Source organism: Athene cunicularia (assembly GCF_003259725.1).
Source record: "Athene cunicularia isolate RWA chromosome 1 unlocalized genomic scaffold, athCun1 chr1_part2, whole genome shotgun sequence".
Taxonomy (NCBI): domain Eukaryota; kingdom Metazoa; phylum Chordata; class Aves; order Strigiformes; family Strigidae; genus Athene; species Athene cunicularia.
The window spans coordinates 6,510,058-6,522,612 of record NW_020799092.1 but is presented as its reverse complement, the minus strand read 5'-3'; the positions used below and the strand labels follow the sequence as shown (position 1 = coordinate 6,522,612).

At 34.1% G+C, this 12,555-nt stretch overlaps 1 protein-coding gene across 16 annotated transcripts in view; it reads left to right on the top strand.

Annotated features, from left to right (window-relative positions):
* Nucleotides 1-12,555, top strand: part of C2CD5 (C2 calcium dependent domain containing 5) — a 72,159-nt gene that overhangs the window by 34,817 nt on the left and 24,787 nt on the right. For all 16 annotated transcript variants that reach the window (XM_026865444.1, XM_026865435.1, XM_026865320.1 and 13 more), the window contains one exon: nucleotides 10,088-10,202. In XM_026865444.1, coding sequence (XP_026721245.1) covers nucleotides 10,088-10,202 — 115 coding nt within the window. The remainder of the gene's footprint in view (nucleotides 1-10,087; nucleotides 10,203-12,555) is intronic.

Here is a 12,555-nt window from a genome sequence, read left to right as displayed (position 1 = left end):
TAAATAGCATTCATATTAGCAAGAATGTAATCACAGCCATAAGTAGGCTAAAATTATCCTCCTTTTTGAAAATGTTCAGGCTTCGTTTAAGCTTACTAGTAACCTGTGTAGCACAGAAGGATAATTTTTTTTTTTTTTTTTTTTTTTTTTTTTTTTTTTTTTTGCGTGACATACAACAGGACTGTCTAATGGTGGTGAGGAGTCATAGATAAGAAGATGCTTGAAATTCAATTGTGGAAGTGAAGACTGACTTTATTTGATGAATGGGAAAGAAAATATTAATATGTGGGAATTGCATATAATGACAAAATTGTTTAAATGTTTGTAAAATTACAAAAAGGTGATCAAGATGAATCTTCAAGATAAGAGTAGAGAGACAAGAGCACAAATTCATGGAATAGAGGGCACATAATACAGTGGAAGAAGTACTCAGGTGCTGTCCCTGAAAAAGTATGTTGAGGATGTTTAAGTATGAAAGGAATCCTGGATCCAGAAGACTGGATCTTTGTTAAAGTTTCTTCTGGAGGTTAAATCCAGAGAAGAAGGGTTCCTTAGGGAAGTGCGAGGAACTTTAATAGAGACTGTTTCATAGTACTAACATATACACTTTTCTCACATAATTACATTTTAAAACTCCTTATTCAGGGAGCTGCTTCAGCAGTGATTCTTCAGTTCCAGTAATCAGAAACACAGAAGGAGAAAAGATTGTTAATAAAATTCCTATGTATCTCCTGAGTTCCTTGTGTGATATTCAGACTTGCTGTTAGAGTATGAAATTCTCCAGAACTCTAGTTTTATATATGAGGAAATGTAAGAGGAAAGCTTGAGTATGTTTTGATTCTGTAACTGAATGCTTTTCTTTCACAGAAATACATAGTGAATGTGCAAATTACATTTCATACTGCTCGGTGTAAATGTGGCGTACTTGTAAGTAAACAGTAGAAAATGACAGAATGTTTTTGTTGGTGTCTGATGTGGCTATTACTCAGAACTAGTAGAAAAACATTTTGAGCTTGACCTTTCGCCTTTTCTTGAACAAATTTTGGGTTGACTTCTTGTCCGTCACTGTGTGTTGATATGATGATGGGAGGTTAAGGCAGTTGTCTGAGTCTTTTCTGAACAGACTCAGGGTTGGCATGTTTTTCAGTAGGATTTTAACCCACTTTTCCACAACCATTCCAGGGGAGTGAATATTCCTAAATGTTTTTTATGGTTAATGTGAATGGAGTCTGAATAATCTTTTTTGAACCAGATGCACCCTTATAGTAATTAATTTTCCTTGGGACTCAGTTGTTTTTTTTTGTCTTGGTGTTTGGGTTTTTTTTTGGGGGGGGGGTGGTTTGTTTGTTTGATTTTTTTTGAGAGAGAGTTCTGAGTAGATGCTTATGTAACTGAACAAAGGTGATCACTGTCAATGAGTATAGAATAGTATTCCTATGTTCTGTTAAGAGTTTCATAAATTAATCAACTTGGCATTTAAAACCTTTGCTTTAGAATTCTTTGTCTAGTAGTAAGTAATGTTATTTAATATGTTAATACTGATTTAAACGTCTCCCTGAAATTTGGCTAATGTTGTAAAAGTCATCATAGACTTTTCACTGCACATATGATCCAATAGAGCTGTTGCTTATTGTACCACTACAGTTTGTTTGGAATTGATAGTATGTAAGAGAGAGAACATTGGTCTTGTGGAAAATTGTTACTTTTGCATGTAACTTCCTAATTTCAAAATATGGGGCTTGACTAAAGCTATTATCTTGATACAATTTTCTTCATGGATTACAATGATTTTTTTCAGCCTTATGATGTGTCATGCTGTTGTTGCAAAGATATAGCTGTAGAACTACTTGCCTGGCTCAAAATATGTTATTGTTAGAAGAAAACTAGAATGATTCAAGTTGAAAGGACACTTTCCTAACTACTACATAATTAGAAGTAAACGTGTTCTTCTAAAATGTTAATGGAGAGTATTGTACAAAAATGGCAGGTAACACAAGTTCGCACTGACTGAAGCAGGATTATAAAAATAGATGGTTAAATGTTAATGTATAAGATCTTTATCTGAGCTGAATTAATTAAGCACAAGAGATTTGTCTTCTAAGTGCTAAAACTGCAGTTCCTCAATATACCATGTTATAAAGAAATACCACAGTTTTGAGGCTGGTTGTTTTTTTTTTCTGGTTCAACTTGTACTTCGGATTCTGTTAGAGAGTGCAATTTGACCTTTTGCACTAATATTTTCAGTGGCTTTTGTAAGATTTGGGTTGTTGGTCTTTCTTACTGCAGTCTCATAGAATTCGTGAACTCACTCAAAGGCACTGTAGGAAAGCCTCCTTGGATCCAGAAGTTGAGAGGCTTCTCTGACTACTTTGTCTTAAAACAAAATAAACAGTTGTGAGCATATAGAAATAATGAATGCAGAGTTCTGTGAGTGTAAAAAGTTAAAACTCTGAGGAATGTAAAAAATGAAGAGGAAATACAGAAGCAGTTTCATTTCATGCCAAATAATGCCATCCCATTTCTACAGTTGTGCAGTGAGGTAGATAATGAGTGGCAGTTGGCAAGAAAGAAGCAATCTGAAAGCAGCAATCTTGTCTGTGAAGATCTATCTGTGTTGAGACATTTTTTTGTGTTTAAAATTCAGTATGTTTCTTTTAAGGACTGCGTTAGATAAATCTGTATTATTCCTTTTTTTAAGGTTCCACCTAGTTTGGCTTGTTCAAAGCTTTAAATTGTACTTGTAGTTATGTTTGTGATACTAGTTGTAAAATAGATAAAATGTTGTTTAAGACGACCTGCCTTACTGCAGCGTAGTGTCTCCAGCTTTGAGTAGTAGCCCCTTTGTTGCTATTACTTGATGTCCTTTGAAGATTGCTCATATTTTAAAATAGGTTGAATTTATTGTGCCAAGATGACAAAGCAACAGAGAGATAAAAGATAGAATAAGTAATGTTTTCTTTATTACCTAGCAGCTCTTCAAAGTGGCAGACCTTGCCCTTGTTACTGTAATAGTATCAATTAAAAGAGATTCCTACATTTTTTTTAGTGTCCCACTCAGAAGAGCCCTCACCATTATAGGATGCATGACTGATTGAAATAACTAAAAACTGGAGTGACAAGTTACATATTTAGACCTGGCACACTGATTTTCCAGAGACAAATTAATTTACACTAGTTAACGTTTTGTTATGTCTGGGTAGTACTTTTAAACTTTTATAATTCCAAGGAGGTATGGTGAAATTTAAACCTTTATTTTTAAGTGTTACTGTGACAGTTCAATCTTAGAATTAAATTTTAATATGTGCCTACATAAATACTCTGAACATCTTTTTTTGTCTCCAAATTCTGTATTCTTTGTTTTATTTTAGCTTTTTAAAATTCTATTTAAGTTGTATCACTTGGTGGTTTCCTTTAGTTATAAATTAAACTATTACTGCAGTTTTGGTATTGCAGCATATTTATTTATGATGTTTTTTTGCAGCTTGTGCTGTTCCTATGAGACCTACATTTATGATTAAAAGCAAAAATTACAGGATGTATTATTGTTATGGCTGTGTAGTTAATGTTTGGTGGTATTTGCAGCAGATTTTGTTGAAGCAGTTTCTGGAAAATTATTGCCTCAAATATTACTTTAAATACTTAGAAAAAGTTATGGTGTAGTCAGTCCAAGTGGTTCTTGCACGTTTTTTCTTAAGATCAGTTACTTATGTAACATGTAGCATGTGATTGGTAGACCAAGTGTAGAACAGTGGAGGTGTGAAAATCCAAGTAGTTACTCTTTTTTTAAATTCTGTTTAGATTTACAAAGCCGAATTAATTTAGGACACAGATGTTATGTCACCGTGGATCATATAAAATACTTGTGTTTAGTGATGTCAGTCATAAGGCTTATAACATATTAATCTTGGGTATCTGAGCATTTAAACTGTTCCAGGAATATTTACTTGAGATGATGAACAAATGCAGGGAGATATCTCAATGCTTGCTGTCAGGGATTTTGAGAATATAGTTGTTTATGAATATATGTCTGAGAGCGTTAGCTGATTGGAAGTTAAGGTATTCCAAAAGCCAAACTTTGAATTAGGTTTTTTACAATTCCCTTTTAGGGGTGAGAGAGGTAAAAACATCTCCTGATCCATTAAAAAATTTCTTAATGGAAGTATAATTCCATATGTTTCTGTCTAAATTACAAATATATTCACCTATATCAGAGATACAGAAGCTATGGAGATTCTGTTAATTCTGTTTCATAGTTAAACTTTTTTTTCTTTTGTAAGAAAAAACAGAGTATTCTCTAGCCTCCTAGCCAGTGATACAGGTTTTTTCATGAAATTCAGAATATAAGAAAAGAATTCAGGAGTTTTGATAGCAATGTTACTAAGAGGAACACTTTGCTGCCTCTCCATGTTGGAGTATATCTTGGTGTTAAAGCTAGTGTTCCTCAATAGTGAGGTGCCACTAAAAGGAATGATGCTGATTTTCTGCTTGATTTCTGCTATGTGCTCTTGCAATCTTCTGGTGGTGATGTAGTGATTTGGCCTGACTATGGTAAATGTATGGGTTTGTGTTCAGTCAGCCAGTTGAAATATCTTGTCCCGTAAATGCATGAAAGGTGAACGCAGTTTTAATCCTAAATGTTCTTAAAATTGCTTCTTCAGTAATTGAAGAATTTCTTCAACACCCAAGCTTAAACCTGTTTTTTTGTGCATTCAGTAGTTTGTGCTTCAGAAGTGAGATACATGCTCTGTGACCTCATCTGGGAGAAAAGCACTGATTTAATATTATTCTCTAGGCTGGATGTTTTGTCTGTAGTTTAAGCTGTGTAGAAGTAGGTGTACCTGTTCTCTTTGGTGGTGTGGTTGCACTGTTTTCTGCTGATTTAGAGTGTCTTAGTTTTCATTTGATAAATCCCAATAATCTACTTCCTTCAGTTTCTGTATCTTAAGCAAAGTTTTAATTTTCACATCTTTTAGTCTTAAAGATGAATATAGGGAGTATTTTTTTAAAAATGATGGAGGGACTTTGAAAATACTTTGAAAGTTTTGGGTAGTCTGTTGTAGGTTTAGTTACTTGCTACCCAAGTTTTGTGTTTAAACTTTAGAGACAGGAGGATTCAGCTTTTTGTATAACTGTTAAATAATTTAGAAAGAAGATAGGAAATGTCAATATTTATGGGATCACCAGGCAGGATTAAAATTAATCTTCAAGATCCAGGGAAGGGTGCTTGTAAACCTAACAGATGTATCTCTTAGAAAAACCAAACCAACAAACCTACAAAAAAATACCACACTTCTTTCTGTATAATCTGATTAATGCAGAAGATACAAGAATAAGGGGATAAGGAATGTGTAGATAATGGCTCTGCCTAGCTAAAGACTCAAAAGATTGAATTTGAAAGAATATATTGGTTTCTCTATTGCCATTTTTGAGATAACAGAACAACCAGTTAATTGCAGATTGTGAAAACTTTCATGATATGATTGTCCTCCTCATTTCAGAACCTTACATCATAAATATAAATACTGAATTATATAATATTAAAATTGAAATGAATCATACAGTTCCTACTTCTGAGTAATTGTCTCAGAATGGCTAGGTATTCGGCTTTAATATGTATGATCTGTGTAATCAAGAGACCATTCTTAATTTTTCTTCGGTTTTTAAAAGTCTGTATGGACCTAGCATAATACAGCTCAATCTTGAAATGCTCTGCATAAGTGAACATCTATGAAGTAACTTTGGAAAGGTGTTGCTTCTTATGAATCAGAAAGTATTGATAGTGTCTAGTGTTATCTCCAGGTGAAGGTTTTAGACAGGATTTTGTCCTATTGACAAAACAGTCTCATAGAAATCAACTTCATATTTTGAAGGAGAGAGATAAATGAATGAGTGGTGGATAGAACTGGCTCAAAGAACATTTAGGGCATAAAGTATATACAGTGCTGTTTGTGTCTTCTAAAGCTGTTTAATAAAATAAGTTTGGAAAGTTTCAGTTGGAGGTTTGAGTTGGCACGGTTTTTATAGAATACTGTACTATTGACAACATTGTTTCTCAAGTCTTCAACTCTAGAAACCGTGTGCTTGCTTCCACTTTGTTATAAATATCATGCCAGTTTTGAAACATTAATAAAAGGTTTAATATTCAGTCTTTGGTTTCCAATAAAGGGTGCATAATAGTAGTGTAATTTTTTTGCAAACCTTTTTACTTAAAGTTGTAGATAAACCTTGCTATAAACTACTCAGTAGATTTGCTAGAAAAGCTTGTGATTGAGTGCTATGTATGCTTGCCTTTTTGCTTCCACCTAGAATCCAGGGCCATTACTTTCTGTAACCATTTCAGTGAGCTGCCATAGTTTTCAGTCTGTACTGTCACCTGATCCAAGCATGCGCCAAAATACCCACTGTTTCTGGCTACTGTCTGCTGAATCTGCTTTGCAAACCCTTAGTTTTTAAGCTTTTGCCTTAGCAAAAAACAACAACAGACACTCTTAAGGAGTGTACTGGACACATGCCATCCTGCTTCCCTAATTCCTCTAATTGTTTATGTAAATCCTTAGCTTTACTAAACCTGTAAATGCTACAATGGCATCCCCATGTGAAATCGTGTGGCTCGTGTCAAAAAAGACTGCTTGTGAAAATATTTGTCAGAAGAATATGAATGCTACACATTGCACTGCATTCAGTGTTTTGTATCAATTTATTATTGCAATGTCATGGTGTTTGATTTTAATTGTAGTCAATCATTTTGTGTTTTAATATGTAAAGGTAAGTTCATGTAAACTGTGAATGTACAGTATTTATATATAAACATACTGATTTGTATTTTTGGCCTCTTTCTGGAAGAAAAAAATACTTAACTAAATGTCTTAAGCAGAGGAACCCAGTTTTCTTTACAAACATTTGTTTATGCATGACTCAAATTTTTGAACTTGTGCAATAAGAATTAATTGGATTTTTTGAAAGATATTGTGCCTGATCTTGTTAACACTGAAGGCAGTAGCTGGAAAGTTGTACTTAACTCTTAATGAGAATGAAAATGATCCATTATATTACTGTAGTTAATAGTTTTGTTAATTCTGATGTTGAATGTGTTCTCAGAGTAAAGGGTTAAATGTTGCTTTAGCAAGACATAGTGTTGAGCAAGCTCACAACAATATGTGCTTTCCATTATGATAAGGAGAACTTGTAGGTGAAGTTAGATGAGAAAAGTGTGTTAACTCTCTTTAATAACTTGTTCCTAAACTTTAACTATAAATTTTTGTGGAGGAAAGTTAAATGTTTGCATAGAGTTTGGGACCCGTCACTATTTCTACCTTTTCTGTTCCCCTTAAGCATATCTGTTCTCTTTCAACATTCCATTCTGTTTCAATTTTTACTGTGGCTACATACCTTTCCAGTGTCATATTCTTGTTTGTAATCTTATTCTTTTTCCACAGCACTTTCCCTGTTCATCCCCAGTCACTTCACCTGTTGCTCACTTTCAAATCCTTTGTCATGACTTCCCATTTTCTTGCACTTTTTGTCATAGAAAGGTCACTGGTGACAAGTAGGAGCATTTTTTGCCAAATGGTACCTCAAGATGTGAAAAGTGATGATTTAGTAAAATTGGCTTTTTTGTCTTTATGTCTAGAAAAAGTTTACTTCTCCTTTGCAGGTGTTTTTCTGTGAAGTAAAAAAATATGTGTAGCTGTCCAGTCAATATTTATAGCCAGCTGCCTGTGATCAAGTGTAAATGAGCAAGGATTGTCCTGCATAGTCAGTGAACCTCTTTTTCTCCTACTTAAACTTTTCTGTTCTAGAGAGAATTGATAAGCAATCTCCTTCACTGTGATTGGATGGGGAAGGAGGAATTGCTTCCAAAATCCATGTCCATTCCACCATAAAGAGTTAGTGATAACATTTACAGAAGGTGCTTGTGGTCTCACATCTCCCTTACAGCTCTCCATTTTGTCAGATGTTGTAGCCTTTGTCTTAAAATGCATTTCCAAAGTTGCTCCATTCACCTACCACTATTGCCATTAACTGGTGGCAGCAGTCACAGCCTCTGTTCAGGCAGAGATGCAGATGCAAAAGAGAAAACAATTCACCTCTCACTTTCCTTTGTGTACCACAAATTGTTCTCATAGTTGAGCCTCTGAACTCCAGCCCTATGATGTGATGAGTTATTTCTGCATGATTCTCAGCTTTTGAAAGCTGAAAAGTGTGAGACCTTGCTAGCAGGTATTCCAACCATGTGAGTCAGGATTACGGTATATCCTCTCAAGCATTTGATTGTTCCAGTCAGTGAAAGTGTTTAAACAGTGTTTTTAGGCTGAGAGACAGGGAGGTGCTATGCTTCAAGATTCTACTAGTAATTCATTGAAATCGGCTGAAGGTGAACTCACATACAGCGAAACGTGATTGATATGGTTCATGAAAATCCTTAGTCTCTTTTGTGTCTCAATATGTGTATTTTTGTTTTGATTGCGGAGAACCTTCCTAAGAAGTAAGGGGTTTTTTCTGTTCACTGTTTTCTTAGTTGGATAAGCTTCAGTGTGGACACCCAAGGCTGCTGTTAGTCAGTGCTATGAGTTACACAAGCATTAACATTTAAAGTTAGGTATAGTTGAATATACATAGCTCTGTACTATTTTTAAAATTAGATAATGACAATTAGTTTAATTTTAGAAAGCAGAAAGACTGGTTTAATATGAAAAGATGAGGTAAATTCATGAATGAATACATCTTGCTGTAGAATATTTTTGTTTCGGTAATTTTCAAAATATGCGTATAGCTGCATCTTTCATTTTTGTTTGTCACGTTGTCAGAGAACTCAGTGTACGATAATAGGTTATCATACACTATATTTATAAATATTCCAGATAGTACAAAATTGATTCCTAGTGAATCTCAGGTTTTTAAATTATTATATTCACCAAGGAGATCTCAATAGCTAGATGTTTGTATCTGTAAAGTTCAGTTATTTCATGGAAATTGTATAAGAGTCTTACCTACTCAGAACCTTTGTAGCATCTGAGTGCTTGTTGTTTGTTACTGTTTTTCCCCTTATTTTATGTATCAACAATTAACATAATTTTCAACTAAGTTCATTGGTACAGGTAAGCCATTTTGAAAGAAGAAACAGTTGGCAAACTAATTGTAAATGGCAATACTCGTGGACTTCTTATATAAAGAGCTTGTGAGATGAGCTTTAGTTCTGGGAAACTAATGGCTGAACAGTTTAAATAAATGGATTGCATAAACATTAAAGTAGCACTCTTTTTTTGCATTTTTAATGTAATATTCGAGAAAAGTGGGTAGGATACAGTTTAACATATAACCTCAAAGTCAGTAAAGCTAATTAGAATCTGTATGGGGACAGGGTGGGGAAGGTGTGGTTTCCAGGATATAGAGGAAAAAAGGCATCAACAGATAGGTAGTCAACATACATCTTGTAATTCTTAATGTTATTGATGTAGAAGTAGTTTCAAATACCTGTGGCTTCTCAAGGTTAGAATTGCTGAAATAAGGACCACAGAGCTGTGTGATTAGTGATAGAGCATTGAACAAATATTTTTAAAATCTGGTAAAGAGAACTGCTTACAGTAGGAAGAACCACAGAGGTTATCTCAAAGATGTCAACTGTATACCAAAGCAAAATATTACTTTATTACAATAAATACTGTTTCAATACTATTGCTGTTAGTTTTTCAGTATTACAGAGTATCTGTGATGCTTTGGTGCAAGTTATGTGCTGCTCTCGTGTTGTTGGAAACTGACAGTATGGTCTTCAAGTGGGTGGAGATTGGAACGCTATCTACAGTATTTGGGTGTTATCTGTCATGGACAACAACAAGACTGCAGTATTCTGACAGAACTTGATCACATGGGTGATAAACAAAAATATAGTGAGAACCTGTTCACATGGGTGATAAACAAAAATATAGTGAAAAAGCCCCATTAGTGTTTGCTTGAACTGCAATAACTAGGAAATAAAAAGTGTCCAGATACAGTAAAACACTTGAATATGAACTTTTCAGATTAATTGCATGAAACTTTATGTTGATGTAGTCCAGAATAGTGAACTGATTTATACTTTGTCTTTCAGATGAACCAGAGACACGAGATGCATGGTGGGCAGAAATCAGACAAGAAATAAAATCCCATGCCAAGGCATTGGGTTGTCATGCTGTAGTGGGCTACAGTGAATCAACTAGCATTTGGTAAATCATGATGATGATTTGATTTTCAAAATGCCACAGAAAACTTATTTCATCTTCAGTGGATTAAAAATGGTTAACTATTTCAACACAGTTGTTGGTACTAAGTCTAGTATACCTACTTCAGAGAGTTTGTTAAAGTAACTTTCTGAGAATTTTTTTAATAATATATTTTCAGTTGGGTTTTTATTGGGTTCTGTTTTTTGTAATGAACATTACAATTATTTTATTTTTTTTTTTAAATTCCAAACCTACATGTTTGCCTTTGTGGTAATAATATTAATTTATCTATGAAGTTTTCTAAATCTAATCTAGCTAAATAGCTAAGACTGTTTCTAAAAGTATATGTCTTGCAGTTTCATTGTTGGGTAACAACTGGCAGACCAGTACTTAGATGGTAAACCTCAAATTTAAGGCACAGGTTCTTTACTAGGAATATATTAATTGTGAGTTAAAGGAGAATATGCTGCCTGATCAATTTAGAATACTTTAGGTGTAAACGTTCTGTATTTCTTTCTGAAAAATATATGTAATTATTTTTGTCTTTCAGTACTACAGTAGTGTTTAATATACTAAACTGCAGCTCTGCAGTAGTCTTTCTGACGTTGAATTCATAGCCCTGCATGCTATTCAGGCCAGAATTCCAGTGTCTTACTGTATTCCCTTTGGCTAAGAAAATTCCAATCTTGTGTATTTTGATGGCTTTATAACAAACTTCATGAGAGGCTTGGGAGAGTGGGAGAAATAATTTTGGATTTATCTAATTACTTGTCCTTCTCTCTGGCCCAGGAAAGGTTGTGTCTCTTTCTAGCTCTGGAAAGTAATCTATGAAGAGCTCCTCCTGGGGCCAAGTGTGTCTGACCGATACCAAACAGAAAAGTACTCTGGCTCACTGGTTCTTTTGAATTGTTTTAGGAAAGTAGCTGAAGCAAACTTGGACATCTGAACTTTCTGTCAAGTTGATTTTGCCTAAATACTTTTAAAGAAAAAGCAATAAAGATTTGCTTTTTTTTAAAGAAAGAAGTTGAAAAAGTTTCATTTTACTTTGCAATTGATATGATGAAGAAAGAAATACAGTTATACAGTGTTTTCATGAGTGCACACCATCTGTTGGTAAAGTAGCAAGATAACCAGAAATGATCAGTCTGAAGCCACAGCACTGATTGCTTCACATCTGTTGCTCCTTCACATTTATTGCTTCACTGCAGGTAAAAAAACCCCAAACCCAAAAAAAACCTAATATCTTGATCTTTCACAAAACTTGAAGACAGTTTTTGGAAGTCAAATGCTTGTGCTAGTGAAGTAGTAAAACAGGAGAACTTACTTTACAGACAAGGCATGGTTTGTATTCCTTATGCTGTCTTGTTTGTTTATGTCCTGTCTTGCTTGGTGTATTAAAGACCATATTTACGTCAGAATTGCAGTGTGCAAGTTTCCATTGCTGAGGGATGAACTTGTACTAAAAATGGAAGATTTACTCCTTTGGCTGTCAGTCTCCTTGTAAAAAGTGTGAATATTTTTATGGTTTTTTTGCTACCTTAACTGAGGAAAGAATGTACATAGATAGACAGTCAGTTACTGGGTTATTTCACACTTCAGTTTTTCTTAAGGAATTTAATGTAATCATTGATAAAATATTTTATTAGAGTTCTTATGCTTACTTGCCACTTCAGTTTTATTCCATGCTTAAAGAGCAAGGCTCTGTCTGTAAGTGCTGGTCTGCCAGACATGTTGTATATGAAAAATTACTCTGAGAAGAGAAACAACAAATAAAAACCATGCATGCATCATTCTAGAAAATGTGGGAAAGCTTTTATCCATATTTTCCAATATAGTATTTTAAGTATTGAATGTTAGAGATTCATTTCTTATTTAACAATTTCAGAAATACTAAAAGCTCTGTGATCATAGCTTGCGCTTCTGAGAGCTTTAACTGCTAAGTCATTAATATGGTTGATTACTTTACATGCTAGATGTACCATTATTGTGGTTGTTCATGGTCAAATTTTATTGTTTTGGTAATTTTACACTCCAAGAAGCCCCCTTGTCAGTGTTGTGTTGTAACTTCATTTTGACAGTGAATGTTTATAAGGTGGTGAGGCTCTCAACTTCCATTTTACTTTGGTAAAAATTGTGCCTTTTAAAAAAAAAAAAAGATTTTTCTTTGCTTTTGTTGGTTGGTTGGATTTCACTGCTTTATTAACTGTAGTATTGAAAACCATGTTTAAACCTGATTAGCCTTTGTGATGTTACAGCATGTTATTTATGATATAAAGAAAAGCTCTTTAGTCTTTCTGTTCAGTCCTGAATCTCTTACTTATACAATGGTTTAAATATCCAGAAGAGGATTGTTTGT